Source organism: Numida meleagris, chromosome 1 (genome assembly GCF_002078875.1).
Source record: "Numida meleagris isolate 19003 breed g44 Domestic line chromosome 1, NumMel1.0, whole genome shotgun sequence".
Taxonomy (NCBI): Eukaryota; Metazoa; Chordata; class Aves; order Galliformes; family Numididae; genus Numida; species Numida meleagris.
Window position 1 is genome coordinate 122509797 of NC_034409.1, and position 21647 is coordinate 122531443.

Consider the following 21647-nt stretch of genomic DNA (forward strand, 5'->3'; position numbering starts at 1 on the left):
TTTTACTTTCAATCCTTGAAGGCAATGAGGCACTGAGTTTTGAAACTGTCATTGTTAGAGTTATTCCACATTTAGTCTGATGAAAGTACTAGAAATCAAGATCAAAATTTCCAAATCCGAGTACCTCAAATCAAGACCTAATTAATGGTCCTTATATTTTTATTGTTGAGCACAATCCATTGACAGATGATTATATGCCATATATTTAAATAACAAGAAGTGTTTTTGCAGAAGATTATATTTTAATCTTCACATTTTAAATTGATGGGTATCTTTTTGCTATCTTGCCATAAAGTTTCTTCTTATCACCAGTTCACGTGATGAACAATGCTCCCAAAAAAACTGAAACCCCACTGGAACCATGGAAATTATTTCTAGTGCACACTATACAGCTTTTTACTCTTCTAATTTCATGTTTACCCCCACTTCTTCAGCTGCTTTACATGGACTTTCATTTCTTCATAAGCATCTAATCTAACTGGACGTCTAAGACAAGACACATCATTTACAAACAATACTACTTGCCAGATTTGCCTTTGAATATGAAACTATTATGATAGTCACAACAACTTATTTTGTATTTATCTATCTTTACCCTATCTAAAGGACAGTACAGGAAGGATTTGGGAGAATGATGTGAACACCTGATAAAGGCCATTTTGTTTGTGAGTTTGATTTTTTTTCTTCCCAGGAGAGAGAGCAGATACACTTTTCTTAGTTTTTCCATCCACAAAATGGAATAAAATCATTCAACTGAGTGCCTCAGAGGTGCTGATTAATTAGTTGTTATTTTCTATACTTGGCTTTAAATGGGAAGAACAGCATTTTTTTTAATGCTAATGAAAATCTCCTTAGATTCTTGAAGCATATTTGACCCAGCATCTACTCACCCACTGCGAGTGACAAGACACTGTCGAAGTCCAAGTTTCCGGAAGATATCTACCACAGTCTCCATCGGTGTGTGGTCAGTGACAGTGAAAGGGCTCAGGTTGAGAATACGCCGCAGCTTCAGAGGATGGGGACTATTGGGTGGCAGTTCTGGAGGATCTTCAGTGAAATACACAATGGAGTTGCTCACCACCCCATCTTGACGCTGTCTTGCATTCTCTGTACAACAGCAAGATCGAGGGAGGGGGTGAGTCAGGCTTGAAAACAGGCTTGATAACAATAACAAAAAAACATAGCCCTCTTTGGAAAGCAGTGGTAGTAGCAGTCTTTTGTCTTAAATATTCTGAGGTACTGGGAGTTGAGGTCACAGAAAAAAACTTGAATTTCCTTGAAATATTGTTTCCTTGATACATCTGAAGCAAATGATATTTTTACAAATACATACTTTTTCTTGTTTGAGATGCTTTCCTGAATAAAAATGGGGCTCATTACATTCATTAACATCATTAATTAATTCAATATCTGTCAAATTCAAAAGATTATGTGTAGTTTCCTCCATTGTGAAAATCACAGCAGGAACTTCTATTACATTCCTGACAGAGAGGCATTCCAGTCATCTTGGAGCTGTACATTTGCTACCAGATTTCTGAGTGGAGCTGAGAAAATCTGGGTGTTGTAAAAAGGCATCAAAAGACTAATTCACATCCCAAGGATTTAGGAAATGTACGTGTGTTATTCTAGACTGGCATAACTTTGGCATCCAGGGTGAATTATGTAGTTTTGCACTTAATTGGATAAGTAGAGTTTATATACCTGAATTTTAAAAGGGCAGAAAAAATAAGCCTCTTACTTAATGGAAGATAGCGTAAGGAGGAAATCAGTCTGATTGATATGTTTTTCTCAACAACACGTATTTGAACATTTTCAAAAAGTCAAAAGCTTCAATACATTGATCAAACTATGAACTTTACACTACGTTAGGAATTTACATGATCAATATAAGCCTTCTGCTTTAAAGTATGACCTTACAAGAATTCTTAGCACAGAAGTGATTTATTTATTTTCTTTGTAGTGTGTACCTCATTTTTATTCATCATTACAGGTTACAATATCTGAGATGCATTTCCAAATGATAAGCAACTTCTCTCTCCTCACAACTGGCGTATCTTGTGTTTGGCTCTGAGGGTTAAATTCTTTTTTTTTTCTTTGTATAAATTCTTGGAAATGGTAGGAATTATTATCTTTGATTAATATAAGTTGCTTCTGTTCTTGAGAGGTACAGCAAATCAGACATACTCAAAGCATATGTATATATTCTTGGAGGTCATTTCCATCAATCAAAGTGCAGAAATCTGCTTCTGTGACTTGTAATGTGTAGACAGTAATGGTTTCCAACATGTTCCAGCTGCATTTTTTTACTTTTAACGGTCTTCGTCTTGTAATATTTCTGGAACTGGAGCAGTTTTGGCTCAAACCTAATATCACTATATTATATGATTCTCAACCTTCTCACCCCACATATTACAAGCCTTATTGCAATTTATAGGAATGATGCTAACTTTGTCTCATCTTGTTTTGATTCATACATCTAATTTCAAGTGTGAACATGCTGCATAGTTCTTTGATATATGATCTGTGGTAAGAGGTAGCATTAATCAAAATTAACTCCCACCCTTTGATAAAAACCCTTGACAGCTAGGTATTTCCTTCCTGAACACGCACCCAAAACAACAGGCACAAGTACTTTAGTTACCACTTTGCTGTTCCCAAGGCAGCAATGACTCTGAACAACAGTGATTAACCAAAGCCATGACTTCACTCCTGAAAGCCAAACATCTCTCTAGAGAAATTTGAATGATGTAGTACTTTTGAGCAAATTCAGTGGTATCATAAAAAGCGTGGACTTTGTATGCAGTCTTACTGAATGGAGATTTTAGATTAAAGGTGAAACAGATGAACAGATGATTTTTGCAATCAGTGGGTAAGAAAAACAGATACAGATTAGCAGAAGGAGCAAGACAAATGGATGACAATGACTTTACAAAGTAATCTCTGCAGAAGGCTCTTGTCTTAGAGAGTGAATTAATTCTCCCAAATGTGAAATGGCCTCTCATATTCAGGAGTTCACAGTTCACAGCCTATGTTAACTATGTTGCTCTTCCAACTCCACACTGGGGAAGGTACATTATACAGGCCACCTGGATTGTGTTCAAGACTTTGCCTTTTGTACAATCCATCAGAAGCTGGCCAATCGTAAGAAGAGCTTTACAGAGTCAAATACTGTAAAGCAGAAGTAATCTGAAATGGGCATGTATGTTCCCAGAGGGTGACCGACCACCTAAGTTCACTCGACCTGCCTACCTGCTCAGCAAGGACTTACAGAGGGATGCAATCCTCCTGGAGGTGTTTTGGAGCAAGTAGAAGTGGTACTGCCGTTCACTTTACAAGGACTGGACATTTCTAGAGATTGCTTAGTGCTCCACAGTGTAAGAAAGAAATGGCATGGACATACATAGATTACGAGGCAGAGAGCTTTACATGAGCCAGCATTTTATGCAGGACTCAATAGTTATTGCCTTCATCCAAGAGGTCAGTTGTGTGAGGGAATTGGAGTACTTCTCCAGTGTACTCCCTCAGCCACCACACTGCAGATGCACAATTTGTCAAGCAAGAGAAAGCTGAAGCTTCTTTGTTGAAACCGTATCTCTATATAATGTGACATGTCATTATATAGTGGTACCAAAGCTAGTTCAAACTGAGGATGTATTCTGCAAGGTAAAATGTTGTGAAAGAAGAAATATAGTTGTGAGCCTGACTGCTTTTTGGACTCTTCCACTTAACAGAATTGTGAATAACACTGTTAATCCTGTGCTATCAAAAACCCTAAGAAAATCAAACTTACATGTATACTGATACTCTCTACTCACTTATTGCAAGAATGAGCTCTCGTCTCTGTGCAAATCCAATAAGTCGCTCGGAGTCTTTTGAAACCACAACGGGGAAGCCATTGTAGTCAGTTTCCTTGATTAATGTCTCAACATCCTCCACAGTCATGCTGTCCTGTGTCAGAACAGAAAGAGGAGCTTCACCACGCCTTGGTCTCATGACGTCTGTTGCCAGAGTTCGGTGGGTGAATTCATCCTTCACATCTAGAAATGGGTAACCGTTCAGATGAATGTGAGCTTCATAGATCCCTTCTTTCCCAAAGGCGTCTGCCACCCACTTGCTTGTGACAGCTGCAGCCATAAGAGGTACAATATACTCCAGGCCTCCAGTTAGCTCAAACATAATCACCACCAAAGAGACTGTCATTCGCGTAACACCACCTGGCAACAAAGAAAGCAGTCACATGTCCTCAGTTCTCCTTAAGTATACCTACTAAGCAACTCATTTATCTTTTTGTGTCTTGCAGCCTAAAAGTTACAAGATTATTCATGCTGAATATTTTGCCCTTATACTTTGTGAAGTATTTAGGAGGTTATTTAACTGAAGAAAGAAATTTTTCATCTGCTGCAATTTTCATCAAAAAGATCGAGCAAACTTGCTCAAGCCAAAAATATAAACTTTGAAAAGCAAAGTATTAATGATACAAGACAGAGCTGTCAATCCAGAAAGCATGCAAAAACCTCAGCTACACTGGATACTTGGGAACTAACACTGAATCCTGCCATTGACCCTCTAAAATAACTCCAAGAATCAGCAAAGTTCCATGGCTGAGACAGGCAGGATTACAGCACTGGGAACTTTGACAGCTGGCCTTCACATTGGGTTACCTATGGCATTCATACTGAAAAGAAATCGAAGCATTACCTTCAAGTATGTCACAGTTACAAAATTCTGTGTATGGATAGTTGAGGGCCACTTCAAGCTACATTACAGCAGCTTAACACACAGTTTGAACCAAGACAGTTTGGTTTCAGGCCATTTAGGCATGCAGCTCTATGTAGGGTTGTAGTTATATTTTTCAATTTAGTCTTTTCATTTTATAAGCCAACTTCTTACTCCTTCAGTTTACATTAAAGGATAAAAATAATCATATATCTACCAACAAGTGTGTATGCACCACTGAATTATTAGGTAACGTTTCTTTGCCTCTGTTCAAAAGGTAAACATAATAAATCTGCTATTTTTAGTCCTCAAAATACAACATCATTTTAGATGAGAGGAATCAGCAAACTGGTCATTAAACAATGTTTTTATTTTACCAACATACAGGAAAATTACGTTTTTGATTATTTAACACAACGATCCGGATATAACTTTCATCTCAGGAATGTCTTAATGACTGAGTCTGAGAAACTGAGAGGAGATACCACCGTAAGGATCATATAATACTTCCTTTGCTTCTTACAGCCTTTCCCTAAGCAAGATGGTGCACTGGCCTTAAGAACAAGTGCTGACCATGCTGTCGTATGTTTCAACATACTGCTAAAACCACTGCACCTTGATTTGAACCTTTTAAAGAGGAAGTGACAGTTGGCCAGAGGATCAACTGCAACACCACAGCAAAATTTATGTGTTATTTCTTTTTATGAACATTAAGATCATTTATGGATAAGAGAAAGTGCTTTATGCTTGCTGAGAGTAAGATTCATCCTAGCTGTTGTTACATGTCTGCATTGCTGTAACAGTTATCCAGATTGCTTTTATAGCCTCTGGAGAAAACAGGCACCTTCAAGGATAAATTCACTGATGTCTACTGCCAGATGAGACCGAACTTCCCAGTATCTCATTTTTTTCTGTATGGACTGTGAAGGGTATCGATGCATCTCAGGTGTCAGTGTCTACAGACAGTAAATTTAGACAAGAAAATTCCACCTTCAGTCCCTCAGTAAATGATCACACAAACAATCCTATTTCTTTAACAGGAGATTGAAACTGAAATGTCTCCAGCTCTTCTCTGAGTGTATCTTTCATTTCAAATCTACCCACATTAATCACGTGTTATACTTTCCCACTGTTATTTCATCATCTAATGATTCTATCATCAATGACGATAACAAAAGGAGGTAACATATGCACATACAGAAGGGGAAAGGCATGATAGGACAAAAATGCATTCAGATGGTATTCTTCAACATTCCTGTTAGATTTATGACTAGAAATTTAATATGTGAGGTATGGTTCAGTGACCTAGCATTACTAGTTAACAGGTCATTCCTGTAAAATCCAATGAATCCTAGTAATTTAATGTAATCAGATGTTGGCCTACAGCCAAAATGAAAAAAATAAGACAGCTCAGTTGACCAGAGTTTGACACACGGCCATAATAAAATTCCAATTTTTTATTTTTCTGTAGCTTAAGATTTGGTCAGACCTGAGAAGCTTATTCCCCACGCTTGAGAGAGAACAAGATCTAAACAAGAAGTAGCTTTACTCCACCTACAGTGGATTTCATCATATCTAAGAGAAAAAGCAAGCAACCAACATAAATTACCACCACCACTCCTCCTTGGAAATCTATAACCTAATTTTATTTTAGTTTCCTTGTTTGGGCTTTTTTGGCAGATTACAAGGAGTAGGCATTGGTGACTGCAAGTCTCTCTGGTTGACTTGTCTACTCTTGTAGGAAACTCTTGTTGCCTTCTCTCATGTGTACCAATGGGGAACCTCTTGTAGAACCACTGGGACCCTTTGAGGAAGCTTCCCATGTTCAGCCCATCACATCTATTACATCCAGAAACACCATCATAAAACCTAACACAAATATAATGCCCTCTTAAGCAATTTGTAGGTTCCCAAATATTGGCATTACCCATGCAGAATGATCAGCATGTACTGTACCCAAGCAAGCTGCTGCTCCCACCATAGCATAAAGTCCTGGTGTGACGCAGTCTGCCCCAGGTCTGCACCAGTTCCTGAAGATGATCCAGTCATGATGGTGATATGCCAGCTGCTCTACTCCAATTCCAACCATCCTGCCAGCCATGGCTCCAACAGCCATACTGGGAATGAAAAGGCCTGAAGGAATCTTGAATAAAATACAGACACATGAGAGCATTGACAAAAATGACTAGTAATGAAATTATACATCAATCAATTAATTATTTTTGGCAATAAGAAAACCTATTTTCCTCATAAAAAGCTAGATCAGAAGGTCATCATTTTTGAGCAGCTTATAGTGATGTTCCTCATGTTTTCCCATAGGTTTCTGCAGTGACTTTGCACGGCTGTATGAATATTAATAGCTTTATATAATTTGAATGCATTTTAGAAGCTACCTGGAACTCCTCTGTGCTGCATCACCCTGAATTTGACAGTTAAATGGTGGTTTTGAGTCATAGTCTGTTTTTAAAGTCAAGATGTTCCTAGTTTTTCCTTTATTGCTTCCTCATCAGGAGCTGCTGATGGCTCTGTCAAGGGCTTGAGAATAAGCTTAACTGAAAATAACATCTTGAGTTCAATCTCTATCACATGAAGTATTTTACAGCTTTATTACTACTCTTTCAGGCTAAATCAAACCAGATTTTAAATTAAATGTCAAATAGAATAAAAATTTAGGGAAAGGAGGCTGAGCGCTCAGAGGCAGATGTTTCTTCATCTCAGATTGCTATATATTTTCCTGGAAGATCTATGAACCATTTCCTCCTTGTCTGCTAAACAGAAAAGTCACAAATCACTAAAAAAACACTACTGAAACAAACAAAACAAAACAAAAGCAAAAACAAACACACAAACTACAACAAAAACGACAGGCCATTTTTCTTCAACTAAGTGAATTTTTTCTTAGATGTCAAATTGGAGACAAATTTCCTGGTGGAGAAGGCAACTCAGAACCATTGTAAAGGGCCTTCAAGCACGGAGTTTGGGGTTTATTTTAAGAAAGATTTTTCTATGATGTTTTTACGTAATTCTGAAATTATACCTTGAGCTTCCTAGAGAACTAAACTAACAACCTTGGCATTGTCCAGATGCAGGAGCTATCTCACCCACAATACGCTGTTAATTTTGCCGATACAGACAAATTGAGCCTTCTAAATTTGCTGGATATGGCAATTTTATCTGTTCTTTTCCAGAATAGTTGAAACTATCAATTGCTACTAACAATTTTTATATATATCAAATTCAGAATCACATGCCAAACAAAGAACCAAACTCAGAAGTTTTAGCTAATAACCAACCATTGCAAAAACTGGCTCCCAGCCCCTGCACAAATCACAGTCTATAGTGAAGGGCATCTCTTTTCAAATCCTCCCTCTGTATCCCCTTTGGATATTATATCTTTAATATCCAAGCACTCTTAAACTCCCACTCATTCTCCCTGCTCAAGAAATCAGCTGGACTTTTAGTCATCCATCCTGACTGTCCTGAGCTCCACTCAGTTGTTCTTGTCATCAAGGGTGTCCCAACTGGAGAAAACATGAAAGAAAAATACGATTCCAAAAATTTCCTATTTTTTTTTTGGAAACTGGCTTTCTAGAGCGTAGCTCTCCAGTTCAAGCTCAGAATAACTTCACATCATCTGCTGCAATCAGATCTAGAATTATATGCTCAGATAACGGGAGATGCAGACAGACAGATATGTTTTTATATAAGCTCCAGCACTCAGATACACAGAACTCTCCACAATCAGCTTTGTATATTTTGAAAGCTTGGATAAATTGTTCTTGGATCTTTCATCACCCATTTATGGGGAGGAGAAGGAGTGGAAGAAAAAGCTGTGAGTCTAGAATAACCAAATTATATATCTATCAGTCCTCCCACTCCCTCTTTCTTCCAGGCTAAAGTTTTTAAAAAGATTCAAAGAGTGAAGTTTTCACCTACTTTTAAATCTTTGTTAGGTTTTAAATGTGTAAATCTGTAAACTGGAAACTATTACTTCCCCAAGCATAGTTAGCTTGAGGCACATTAAGACATTAATCCAACAAGACAAACAACAATGTAAACAGTCCGTATCTCTGACAGAGCCGAAAGACAGCTGCAGTGGGAATTGTGCTGAACTTGCTACTTGGCAGCAGTGGATTTAAACACCCTTCCAGATATCTTTTTCACTTAATAAAACCGAAGATAACTAAAAGGTGCAAAAATGCAGGGCTTGCCCCTTTGCTGTGATTGGGCCCTGCAATGCAAGATTTTGGCAGGCCAGTGGACCAGCAGGCATCGCAGTGGCCCACACATGGCTGAACGTAAGTCAGAGGCACCCAAACCATGCCATATAGACTAGAGCTGCTGAATGCAACCCATTTGTGCCTTGGCATGTATATAGACAGATTCAGCACTAAATGAGAAGTGCCATAGTGAGATCTACACCAGTCCCCAGTTTACCTTCATGCCAAAAGTGAATATTGTAATGACAATTTTAAACACCAAAGCCAAGGCGAGCTGCCACATGGCAGTGTAGACTCCAGGGCCAGCAGGTCTGTCAGGAATGTCATCCACTGGCCGGGTCATGTTTGGGTCATTGATGTAGTCGCAGAGCTGGGAGGACTCCAGAGCACCGCAGTCATTGAAGAGCTCCGAGATCAGCTCACTGGTGCTCCTCCGGGTGTACGGGTTGGGGTAGGCGATGATGGCAGTGATAGCTGTTATCACAATAACTTCCAGGACTGGGTATTTCCCGAGCCTGGTGGTTTTTCGCCTCCTACACCAGGCAATGTTGCAGCGGATAAAGAGGGTCCCCCAGAGGCCACCAAAGACACCAAGAAGAATGAAGGGGAAGAGCTCGGCCATGTACCAGGGAGTATGGTACTCCACGTAGAAAAGGACCAGTCGGCTATTTCCAAAAGGATTGATGGACCTCAGCGTGAAGGCAGCCACAAGAGCAGCGAAAAACGACCTCCAGAGGGTTTTCAGGGGAAAGTAATAGCTGACCTAAAACCAGAGACAAGCAAACACGTCACTGAGCATGTCAGAGGTTGCTGGCTTTAGTTATTCACCTGATTACAGTGCACAGTAGGCTGCTGTACTAGGAACATTGGATGTTATGGCAGCCAGGACGTGTTCACAAAGGTACTGGGGCATTTTGAGATTTCGGTTGCAGAGCAGCAATCAGTGAAAAATCAATAAATCTAAATTCAAAGTTTCTGGCTAAAGAAGGTAAAATAGATGCTTTACAGTTCTGCCCATGCAGCAGTTACCGGAAAACCATAGAAAGCTCAGCACAGTGACACATTTCCAGACTGAATAATTTCACGTGTTTCCAGAAAGCCAGTGACCTTCTTTTATTCTAATTATGCTAAAATACCTGGCTAAATCTTATTACTAAAAATCAAAGTTTATTTTTGTTTTAAAAGAAAAATAAGCATATAAATATTTGAAAAATAAAGATGAATATTAGAAAAAGGCATCAAAAGAAAATATATATTTATTGAAACAAACTGCCAGCTCTCACCTCTTCCAGACTAAAAAGTACACCTCCAATTGGAGCCCCAAAGGCAACAGAAACTCCTGCAGCTGCCGCAGCTGAAAGAACCTACAAAGTAAATATTAATGTACAAAGCATGAGTCCTTTAAAACACTGAGTATCTGGAAAGGGAAATAAAGGATGATTTGAGCCAACCTCACCTCTCTTCTCTTTCCTTCATTCTTGCTGTACTTTGAGAAAAGGCTGCTGAAGAAGTTTCCGCAGCAACAGGCCACATGGACTAAGGGCCCTTCTTTCCCAAGGCTGAGGCCTGAAGATACCACCAGAACCAAGGTGACTGTTTTAATCAAAAGTGTCCACTTTCCCAGGTAGCCCCTAATAATGAACCCACTCAAGATGGTTTTTATCTGGAAAGCAGGAAGAACATGTTGAAGAGCTGAAGAAACCTTTTCTACTCTGAACTTGCAAATTGAGTTAAAACCTCAGTGAAATTAAAAATCACAGACTGCTTGGGAAGAGACAGTGATGGACAGAAAGAAACCCGAGGTAGGGCAGCTTTCCCACAGTGATATCTGAACAGGGGGGAACTGTTACTGTTATTAAGGGTGGTCCCCTGAGTCAGTCAGGAGTCTCACAGAGATCAATAAAATGTGAAACGCTTACATATCTTCTTAGCTTACAAGATCAGAGTTAAACTAGACCGAACTTTAACAAAGCAGAAAAAAAGAGCAAATAAACAATCACAAGCCTTTTCCAGTTAAAACAAGAATAGATACACTCTAAATATTTGGAATGGCCATGACATAAAAGCATACAAGTATTATGAAATGAGAAAACCCAAGAGATCTTATTTTTACACATTTCCTCTTAATTTGGCATGTAAGTGGCTAGGACAAAGCACAATGCACACGCATTAAACAGAAACTGAAGGGGGATTTACGTTTGGAAACTAGCCCTGGAAACAGACTAGAGTTGATTGTCACTCTCACATGTGTTTCCCCACAGAAAAACGATGACAGTGGGGATTGGAAAGCCAAGTCCACTTCTAGCAGCAGACCACTTTTAGCACTTTCAGCAGTGGGAACAAGAGTAAGGAGTTGCACTGTCATTGCAAGTCAAATCTCTACTTTATGGACTATGGTTTAAAAAAAGTAATTAAGACTGGGAGTGTTTAAATAGTAGGCATTTTGGTGGATTCATCTTAACAGCAAATACAATTAAAAGCATTTCTTACAATCAAATATAGACATCAAGTAAAACTGATTTTGAGTGGCATAAAAGGTTCTGAAATTTATTTTCTATAAACTAGATTTAATTATGAAAATTTTTAAAAACTACTTAAGAGATGTATCAAATACATAACAAACATGTGACTACTTTGAAACATGGAAATTATTTAAACATTTCAAATTATTTGCAGGATTTTTTTCCTAATTGGCTACGGAGTATTTTCTTGCTTCTCCTACAGATAAGGAAAAAAAGTATGTAAAGATTTCTAAAATTTAAACTGTTGTCTCTTTTGGACAGATTCTTAAGCAATAATCTCAATGGTTTTATAGCACCTTTAAAGAAAGACTGCTCTGATTTCAAAAACTGTTATTAGTTATACTACTTTAATTACAGGGGTCCCCATTTTTAACAACTAAATATGGACTTAAGCTCGATGTGCAAAATATTGAGACTGATCAGTGATTCTGGCTGTCGTAATGTTGTCATATCAGCACGACACCGTGTATAAGGATACAATTAGCAGGAAACAGACAGCCAGTCACTTTTCAGACTTTGCAAATGATGTCTCAAATCTTCAGTTGCTTAGGAAATCTTAGGTTTGTTATCCTCTCCCTTTACTTTAGTTTGCTTTTGCTTATAGTATAACCTAAAAATTTCCGTTGTTTATAACTGGCCCAAGTAATTTCATCCAAGGAAAATGCTGTATAATTTCCTAGTGAATAAATGCCTCAGCTACAAAAAGTTGGTCTCCCTAAAGTGATGAGTGGGAGCTGTCGATTTTTAATTCAATATACATCCATCTTCACTGCCAGAGGTTAAGAAGTCACAGTGGCATTTGAACATTTTCTACTATGAAAAATTTTGATGGTTACCATGAAGACAGGTTAGACAAAGGAATGAAGGCACATGAGGTTTGTTTCTATGCTACCTCATAGTACAGTTCTGGAATAGAAAAAGGCGGCAAATGATCTTTTCTTTGGTTTGCTTTTTAGATATTCATCCATAAAGAGAAACTCACCTCTGGGATTCCGGAGCCACAGGCATAGGGAGCAAACACCCTGACCAGGGAGACTGCCAGGAAAGCAAAACATAGAGCCCATAGAATGTACAGAAAATAGTTTAGAATGTAAGCACTCGCACCCTAGAAAAATAGAAAAATAATAGTAACAAAGAGTGTTAGACAAATACAGGATAGTAAATCTCATGTTTCTTCTCGGGATGAGGATGGCTGGAAGCCTAGTCTTTTCATATACATGCTAGCTGCTGCTTTGTATCAGGAAGGACAAATGACTTCATATAATCCAAAAAAATGTACTACCCACGTGAAGAAGCAGCATACAAATATATATATCTAACCCAATCCATTCAGTCAGTTTGCGAGGGACATAAAGGGTATTCAAAAAGCAGCTCTCCATACAAATGCTGATCTTTTCAAACTGTATCCCTGTGTATATTAGTAGCCAGTTCAGTTCACAGAGTGGAAGGGTGAAAGCATAAATAAATCCATCCATCTACGACAGAGTTGAAAATCATTTGAAAACAGAGTATCTTGACAGACACCACTCACGCATCACATATCCCTGATATTTTAAAAGTATGCCAGTCACTAATTAAATCCGTCTGCAAAATAAACATCTTTACTGACGGAATGGAAGCAGTAATGATCATGAGCTCTGGCTGGCTGTTCAGGACCATAGTGAAAGCACTGTCAGCAGTGACCTTCAAGTTTTCTGCCATTCTCAATGGTCAAGTCAAAATTGTTGCTAAAGTCTGTCTTAAACTGCTCCTCCCTCTTAACAAGCATAATTTTTAGATAAATTTCAAAAAAACACACCTACACAGACAAAAGAGAACTTAGTTGAAGAAACTGGACTGATGCAAGGAGCTTTAGTCTTCTAACAATCTCCAGCAACACAACACTACGGAATATAAAACAAGATGAAACTCAGTGCATGAACTGGTATGAATTCTTCACCTCTCAGTGAACTCTTCCTATCGGATGCAAGCCCAGCTGCTGAAGAAGGCACTTTTCTTTGCTCTTGCAGGACAGCAGCATGGATATCAACATTATGGTAAATCAAGTAGGAAGATAGGCTTTAAACAGTTGTGTCATGTCTCCTGTTAATTGAGTTGGCCAGACCCAGTTTCCAGTCATAAAAAAATCCTACCACTGAGATGTGCCTCTATTTGCAAGCCTGAAAGAAATCAACCCTTAGCAACACGAATTGTTGCTAAGCCTCATTTTCCTGATCTCTATCCAATTGAAAAAACAGCAAGGAAACCACTGCCCTTACCCTTGTGGATATATTTGAAAGAAGGGCAATTTGTTAAGCTCCTCTTATGCTTGCTGACATTAGCAGTTGGCCCTGCTAATAAAAACAGTACAATATCATCCCGCAGTGCCCTGAGACCTAGTAGTCATGGATCCGACACTTAGAGTGATTGACATCTGTCTATAGTAATCATGGATGAATGTTGCTGCAGCTGAAGACAGTCTTGTTTCTTCATGAGTATTTTCTCCTAGTGCTTTCAATTACAAACAGCTATGGCAATATTTACTCTTCCTCCAAAGAAAACTCAGGATATGTTGTCCCAGGACAAAATACTGTGAACCTGGATTAGCTCCAAAGACCAACGCCATCACAAAAATTTTGCCCTACAACACTGAGATAAAGCTGCAGTTCAGATTCTAAATTCACTTCAGTCAAACTAACTTTACTTCTTCATACTTCCTCTTCTTTCACATCTGAGAAGCCAGATGAAAACTATGTCAGCTCATTACAGCAGTCACACATACACCTACTGCATTGTGGCAAGACCTCACAAGAGTCTACATAGCCAGTTCAGTCTCATCCCTTGGGACAACTCTCATTGTTACATTTTCCAGATATGTGTTTTTCTACAGATCCAATTGCAGCAGTTTCTAATGATTAAAAATAATAAATCCTTTGGGAAGTGAAGTAGTAGTAACTCAGTATAGCAAATGGGTCGTTTTTCATTCATTACATGCATTGAATCAGAAAATATCTATACTGGAATCAGAGACCAAAAAAGCTCATCAGCAGAGATGATCCTGCTAACGCCTTTTCCACCAGTGGCTCTGAGGACTCACCCTGGCAGCAACAGTGATGAAGCAGGCAGTGGAACAGAGAAAAACTGTATATTTTAGTTTACAAGTACCTAGAAACATTTCAGATCTGGTTTCAGTCCAGATTAGGTACAAATTGACCATAATTGAAAACAACTCTCACAAACTTAAAATATTGAAATAAAACACATCCCTCAGGATGCCATCCACTGCTGGCAAATACTTGTTTTCACAGAGGCAAAGAGCTCTGTTCTGACTCAGCTTGAGATGTCATAGCTTGCAGACTTCCTCCTGTGGACTTTCTAGCAATATGTGTCCTTAAGGTTCAATTCTGACAGATTCAAGACTGCAAAGTTGGAAAGTGGGTCCAAAATACAGAGAGGTTTCCTTGGCTTGCAAGCTTCATGACAGGAGATCCAGCAGCCTGGGCAAAATCCTGGGCAGTCTGCTGTAGGTGGCCCTGTTTGAGCAGGCGTAGACCGGATTATCTCCAGAGGCTTCTTCCAATCTCAGCCATCCTGTGATTGTGTTGTGCTAAGAGCCATGTCCAGATTCAGCATCATGTGCCATGGAAGATGTGGTCCATTCCTCTAGCTTGTGTAGACATGATGGATTAGAATATAGGGCCCTCAGCTCTAGTGCAGTTGAAGGTAGGACCAGGCTGGATCTGCAGAAGCTCTGGGGCACCAGATATTTGCTGGAGATCTAGCTGAAGTGGGTGGTATCTTATGTAATTTTACACATCAATGAATTTGAGTTTTTGAAACTCTCTTGTATCACAACACTCTTTATGTGCTCTTTGGAAGCAATTCATAACCAGAGGGGTGAAAAATACTGTTGGTCTACAGAACAGTGATAGGGGGAAAAAACATAGCCTGCGATGTTTCTGATTTGCTATTATGTTTTCCATAACAATTTACATCAAGACTGCTTTGGGCTCATTTAATAGAAGGACTAGAATGAAAACATTTTTCAAGAGATGCTATAGGAAATGTCACAATTCTCAGTGAGAACATATGTACAGGGTTTATCAGTCATAAATCAGAAAAAAAAAAACCACAAAGAAGAAGTGGTCTAAATCTTAGTCCTCAAAATGTCAAATTTAGTTGGCTATGATGAGTAAGAGTCACAGTCATGCATAAAAAAGAAGACACATCTGATCAGAATACCTCCGGGGAAACTGCTCCGAGAATTTTTTGTCTAAAATGTAATGTAAATTAGTCCTCCTGCACATTGCTGTTCTACAGAACACCTACCGAAATGCAAAGTCAAGCAATACAGCCACATTCAGTAATAATAATAATAATTATTATTATTATAATCCTGAAACTTAATCAGTATACTTTGATTCCTCCTAGAGTCCTCTAAAGATACAGGAATCATGTAGAACTTGCCCATATCATAACTCTTTTGCAATAGAACAGAATTTTTACTTGCCAAATCCACATTTCTGTTGGAGTATTATTGATCTTTGCCTTGGATTTCTATATAATAGTAATTGACAGCCTTCTTACTAATATTGTGGCATTCATTGGGTCATGGCAGCCAGAAAACTATGGATCTTAGAGCCTCCTTTGTTTTGAGAATGAGACTAAAACTAAGAAAGAACCATTTTTTCCCACAGTGACATTATACTAGGAGGTCATCAGCACAGTTTGGATATAAATGAGCAAAGTTTTACATTGTCCACCTAGATGATACTTTTCTTATAAGCCACAGCATACAACAGTCATGATGGCTGAGTTTGTGCAGCAGGTGAAAGCAATAAATTTTCTCTAGGAAATGCTCTGTTTAAATATTCCAGGTTCTCAGAGTAACAGCATGTCAAACACATGCACAGGATTTCTAAATCCCATAACAATTGTAACATTCTACCCTTTTTTGACTTGCCATATTTTTTGTTCACTTAAATTACAACCCCGTCCCCAGTCCTGCAACTTTATACTGGGGTAATATTTCTTCACCGTTACAAAGATACACCCGTCTGAACCATCTGTTTATGAGAACTGATCTGTGCAAGCCTAGGAAACCTCTGGCAAAGGGAAGTTTGGCATTGTGGACTGGAAGCTGTTCAGAGAGATTTCTGCCTTTGATTAAGTGGTGGGAATGTTCAGGAACAGTGAGCACCCCGCTATGTTCACTATGGTTAATTAGAAGTATGGAAAATTGGGTTGTACATATTCACAGACACTCTCATCTAGTATTACTTTAACTGCAAACTTAAAGCGGCACTGAAGTGAACATGAATGACAAACTTGTACAGCAATGAATGTGCCCTCAAACATTTTCTGCAGGGCTCGACCACCTCCACACTGGAGGGAGATCTGAGACAATCTCTCCACGTCACCCATCTTCAGTTGCCTGGCTGGAGAACGTTTGTGCAACAGAAGTATGTATTTTCTTTCCTTTATTATTGCCCAAACTGCATTATCATGTATTTAAAAACAAACAAACAAAAATTTCTACTATGGACTTTAATATCACACAAGCCCTTTTTTTTTCAATGGCACATCCAATCCATCCCACCTACTCAATGTCATACTCAATTTTGCTTCCAAGTCACGTGTAAAAATGGAGGATGCTTTTTCAATACAATAATTCTGCCCTAAAATTTGAGTATTGAAGGAATTGATATTATTCAATATATTGAATAGCTGAGGTGGAAATAAAATACCATGAAAGTATTATCTGCCACAAAGAGTAGAGGAAAGCTACCATAGATGTCCTAAAATGCAAAACTTACATATGTTTTTCTTTGAAACATTATTGAAAATAACTTTTTTTTGTATTGAAAATAACTACAATTAAAAAAAAAAAAGGATAGAAAAAAGCAGAGAGATCTTGCAGTTTTCCAGTTTCCATCACACGTGGCATTGTAACAATGAGACCTATCCTAAATTATTCAGATATTGCTCATGGTAATGTCTTTCTTTAAAAATAAACAAACAAACAAAAATAACCACTAACAACAGTGCCAATCAACCAAACAAAAAACCACATCACTTTCCATTCAAAAAGTTTTCTCTTTTCAAAGAATCTATCTGGAGAGAGCATCAGCAAGTATGAAAAAGGCACTCCCTGGCCTTCTTTGACCCCAACCCAATCAGGTTTCCCATACCTCTGACTGGTTTACAAGAAGTTCAGACCATTTCTGCCACTGGGGACATTTGTCTCTGTCATCAAAGGTCGTTTCATTAGACGTCCAGCAGCACTGCTCATGGCTGTACCAGAATGCAGACAAGCAGACACCTTCCTTCAGGTCTGTCATCCAATCCACAGCTAAATCTATCACTCCGGCTAACGTGCCTGGAAAAGGAAATACATAAAAAGGAGAATGTGGCATAGAAAAATATCAAGCCATGGGGTAAATGTATCTGTTTATATTAAAAGCAAAAATACATGATCTGAGGAAGAAGCTGCAACATATGCATGGATATACCAAAGAACAGGAAGAAACAATGGGAGAACTGCAAAGAAACAGCCATACCAATACATCTGACCTTCAGCATTCTCTCATAAAACTTTTTTTTTTAATACTGCCATTCTCATGCTGGCTAACTGACAAAGAGGGGAGGCCTAACTATGGCTGGGCCTGCTCCTGCAGCCTGTTCCAGGCAGGCGTACCATCCGATGCAGGTCAGCAGGGCTGTGCGCAAGGACTAGGCCACAGGGCCCAAGCCACGCTGTGCTTTTCAGGGGTGGGCAGAAGGAGGACACTGTTGTTTTCGTTTAGTCTTTCTGGTCCCAAGACAGCAACATTTTAAAAGGATGAATTCAGTACAAAAACAATATGGATGCCAAATTCTGACTTATGAACTTAACGGAATCCGACTCTTGATGTGTACATTCATTACCAATCCAAACACACAGATTAAAATTGCTCTTCAAATTCTCTCTTTACGGAAGTAAACCCTATGTCTCGGCTTTTGTCCCAGTAACTACACAGAGCTACAGCGACATCCAGCGGCCAGAAGACGCGTAAACTTCACGTGGTGTGACCCCTAAGAAAACATTGCGTTTCCAGTGTATTTTGTCGGTAAAAGCGAAGGTGTTCCCACAGTACCAGCAGGAAGGCAAAGGCTAGAAGAATCCAGAACACAGAAATTACACACTGGAAAGTATGAGCTTATTTCATAGGTAGAAGTCTGCAATGTTTCTGTTAGTAATCGCTAGTGCAATTTCAAGGAAACCAGTGATGAATTCATCGGTGAATTTCAGTGAGATTAAAATATTTTGGAAAAGGTAATGGATAGTTTTCATAGTTTCAAAACTTTTGTTTTTCTGATTCCTGCTAAGTATCCAATCAACTGAAGGGAGGAGGTGTGGGAGCCTTGCTCCTTTTTCCCCTCGGAGTTAGACCTGTAAATAAAGTTTTCTGCTTTTTATTTCTGTGAAAGAAGAAGAAGAAAAAAAATTAAATAATTCAGGCATGCACAACCTGCTTTTTATTAATAAAACAAAAAATAATAACATCCACAGAGCTTTACACATGAGCATATTTTCTGAGCGTCTTAGGAAGAACATCTGTCACCACACTGGCAAACAATTCAACTACATTAGCAGTGTAGAATTTTTGTGGTAATGGAATAGTCTGAAGAACTATACACAGACTCATGGAATCACTGAGGTTGGAAAAGACCTCTAAGATCATCTAGTCCAGCCAGCAATCTATCACACCATGCCCACCAACCGTGTCCCCCAGTGCCACATCTACACATTTCTTGAACACTTCCAGGCACGGTGACTCCACTGCCTCCCTCAGTAGCCAGTTCCAATGCAGCACCATTCTTTCTGAGAATAAATTTTCCTAATATCCAACCTGAACCTCTCCTGGCGCATCTTCAGGCCATTACCTCTCATCAGATACATGATGCAGGAGCACTGATGCCTGTAACAGTGATTTTCTTTGTAGGCATTGGCTTTCTCTTGCGCTCTCTTTCTGTTTCCTCAAGGTTCTTTGGAAATGATGAAATATGTTTTTAGATGACTAGAAATCATTGTGTTGCGAGTAACATCAGCACGCATAACTCAGTGAGTTTTACAGTAAACTCTAAATTTTCCTCCAATGTTCTGAAACTTTCAGGAAATAGCACAAAGAATCCTCAGCCCTTGGGCATAGGCACCAAATGCTGTGCCTCTTGCATCTGTTGGTGGACATTTATCATTCTCTGTTGTCACTCTGATCTTCAAAATTCACATAATACATAATCAGGCAATTTAATATTAATGCTACCTAGTAGAAGGTGCAAATGAAGGAAGCTTTTGAATATTTTTCCCCTAATTAAGTGAATAACAGAGTGGGAAAATAACATTCAGTTCTCTAACACAAGCTTCCATGCACCACAGTCCTCTAAGAAAATGTGCTTAACTATACAGCTGAACTAATCCCTTTTGCTACATGGGATCCAAATAAAAAGGAAAATGCTATGATTTACTGTACATATTTTAGAGAGAAGAAAATCACAAAAGGAAAAGACCAGTGCTTGCAGGATATTAGTACAATAGTTGTTGATTTATAAGCCGAGTGACCAGAACTACAATTTATCCAAGTTCTAAATCTTTGCAATTTCAAGTTAAATTAATGGAAGTTGCAGACTGCTCAGCATCTCAGAAAGTCAATCCTTTAATTTCTTGTGCTTAACATTGCTGTCTAGACATGTCACTGCGCAACTGCAATATAGCATATATTTATCTCCATATTTTCCATCAAAGGAACTGAATTTGGTCCCCTGGTCTATACATCCTCCCCCTGGAATGAAAAATTTAAGCTAACTTTGAACTCCTGGGCTTGAATAACTTTTCCAAGTGTCTCTGGAAATATGTGGAGGCTCCTGCTGTCCCTTTCCCCAAAAGTCCCACCTTGCTGGCCTCTGTCCCCAGTAAGGCTGTGGCAGGGGCACAGTCCCCTCATGTCCTGGATAGTACTGCTGCTGCTTTCCCCCTCCTTGCCATCCCCTGTCCTTGCCCTGGCAATGCCTGGATTCACCTGCCCCAGAGCTGCCCCACAGCCATGCAGCTGAGCCAAGGCTTCTCCCCACTACAGTGTGACTCCCCCTGGAGCAGAGGCAGTTTCTGTCTGTTCATCAGGGGAAGAGAGGCTGTGGAGGAACCTGGATACAGCAGAGACAGAGGCAGGCAATATTTCTGAGCAGATAATATTTCCAGTAGAGAGGAGAAGGGCGTGAAGTGCCTCTTGACTGCATCACCAGCCTCATCTCCTCCCTCCCAAAACCTGGTTTAGAAACTTCATTCACTCATCAATCAGTCCCAGTTCAAAGGAGTGTTGACCACTCACAGAGAATGAGGTGGTGACTCTCCATCTTTGAGAGTCACAGAGCACAAGAGCAGGCAAAGACTACATCCGAGATCATGAGCACACAGATAATTTTTGTTCTCTTGCTGATTCGCAAGTCCCTGCCCCAATTAAAAAACAGACTAATCTCTATTCTTTGAGGTAAAATGTGCTGCTCTGCACCTGTGTCATTGCAAATTTTGCAAAAGCTCAGCTTCAGCTTACCCTCAACCTTTAGTATGTAGGATACATGTATGAGCATTAGAGCTTTCCTTGAGGTTATCAGTTCTGGGCTTCAGCAACCCTGAGGATGCCAAAAAAAGCTTTCACTGTGAACTGGAACTGAAACAAACCTTGGACTTTCTCTTTCTTCCCATCTCATTCACCTATCAAAACTACTATGAAACATATATACAGCAGAATGATTTGCCAAAATGTCACTTCAGCAACATTTTCTCAAGATCTTCCCCAGTACTTCTAAGACACCTGAACAACTATGATAAATGTGTCAACTTTTTTTTGACAGATAGCAAGAAAGATTCACACTGCTTGGAAATTGTGAAGCTTTGCATCATGGTTCTACTGAGAAGTGTCATACCAGAGCACCCTGCCATCACTGGAAAAGTATAAAAAGTAGAGCTTTCCAAGTTGGAAGATGTGCTAAACCATGCAAAGGACAGGAGCAGTTTGGGCAATTAATGAATTTGCCATCTGAGTTCAAGCAGGCTGTTAAATATGTAATGTCTGACTGGCTTGAGAGCAAATGCAGAACTTAGTTTGAAACTGTATTTTCCCCTCATGCGTATATGAAAAAGATAACCAAGTGGACATAATGATTTACAATC

The 21647-nt window shown here is 39.2% G+C and overlaps 1 protein-coding gene across 1 annotated transcript in view; it reads right to left on the minus strand.

The window, feature by feature from the left end:
• CLCN4 (chloride voltage-gated channel 4) overlaps positions 1-21647 on the minus strand; it is a 37948-nt gene that overhangs the window by 4306 nt on the left and 11995 nt on the right. Inside the window, exons 4-11 of the mRNA XM_021410742.1 lie at positions 17629-17816; positions 12441-12563; positions 10393-10599; positions 10220-10300; positions 9154-9699; positions 6673-6859; positions 3816-4214; positions 891-1107 (exon numbers count right to left, since the gene is read on the minus strand). Of these exons, the coding sequence (XP_021266417.1) occupies positions 891-1107; positions 3816-4214; positions 6673-6859; positions 9154-9699; positions 10220-10300; positions 10393-10599; positions 12441-12563; positions 17629-17816 (1948 nt within the window). The remainder of the gene's footprint in view (positions 1-890; positions 1108-3815; positions 4215-6672; positions 6860-9153; positions 9700-10219; positions 10301-10392; positions 10600-12440; positions 12564-17628; positions 17817-21647) is intronic.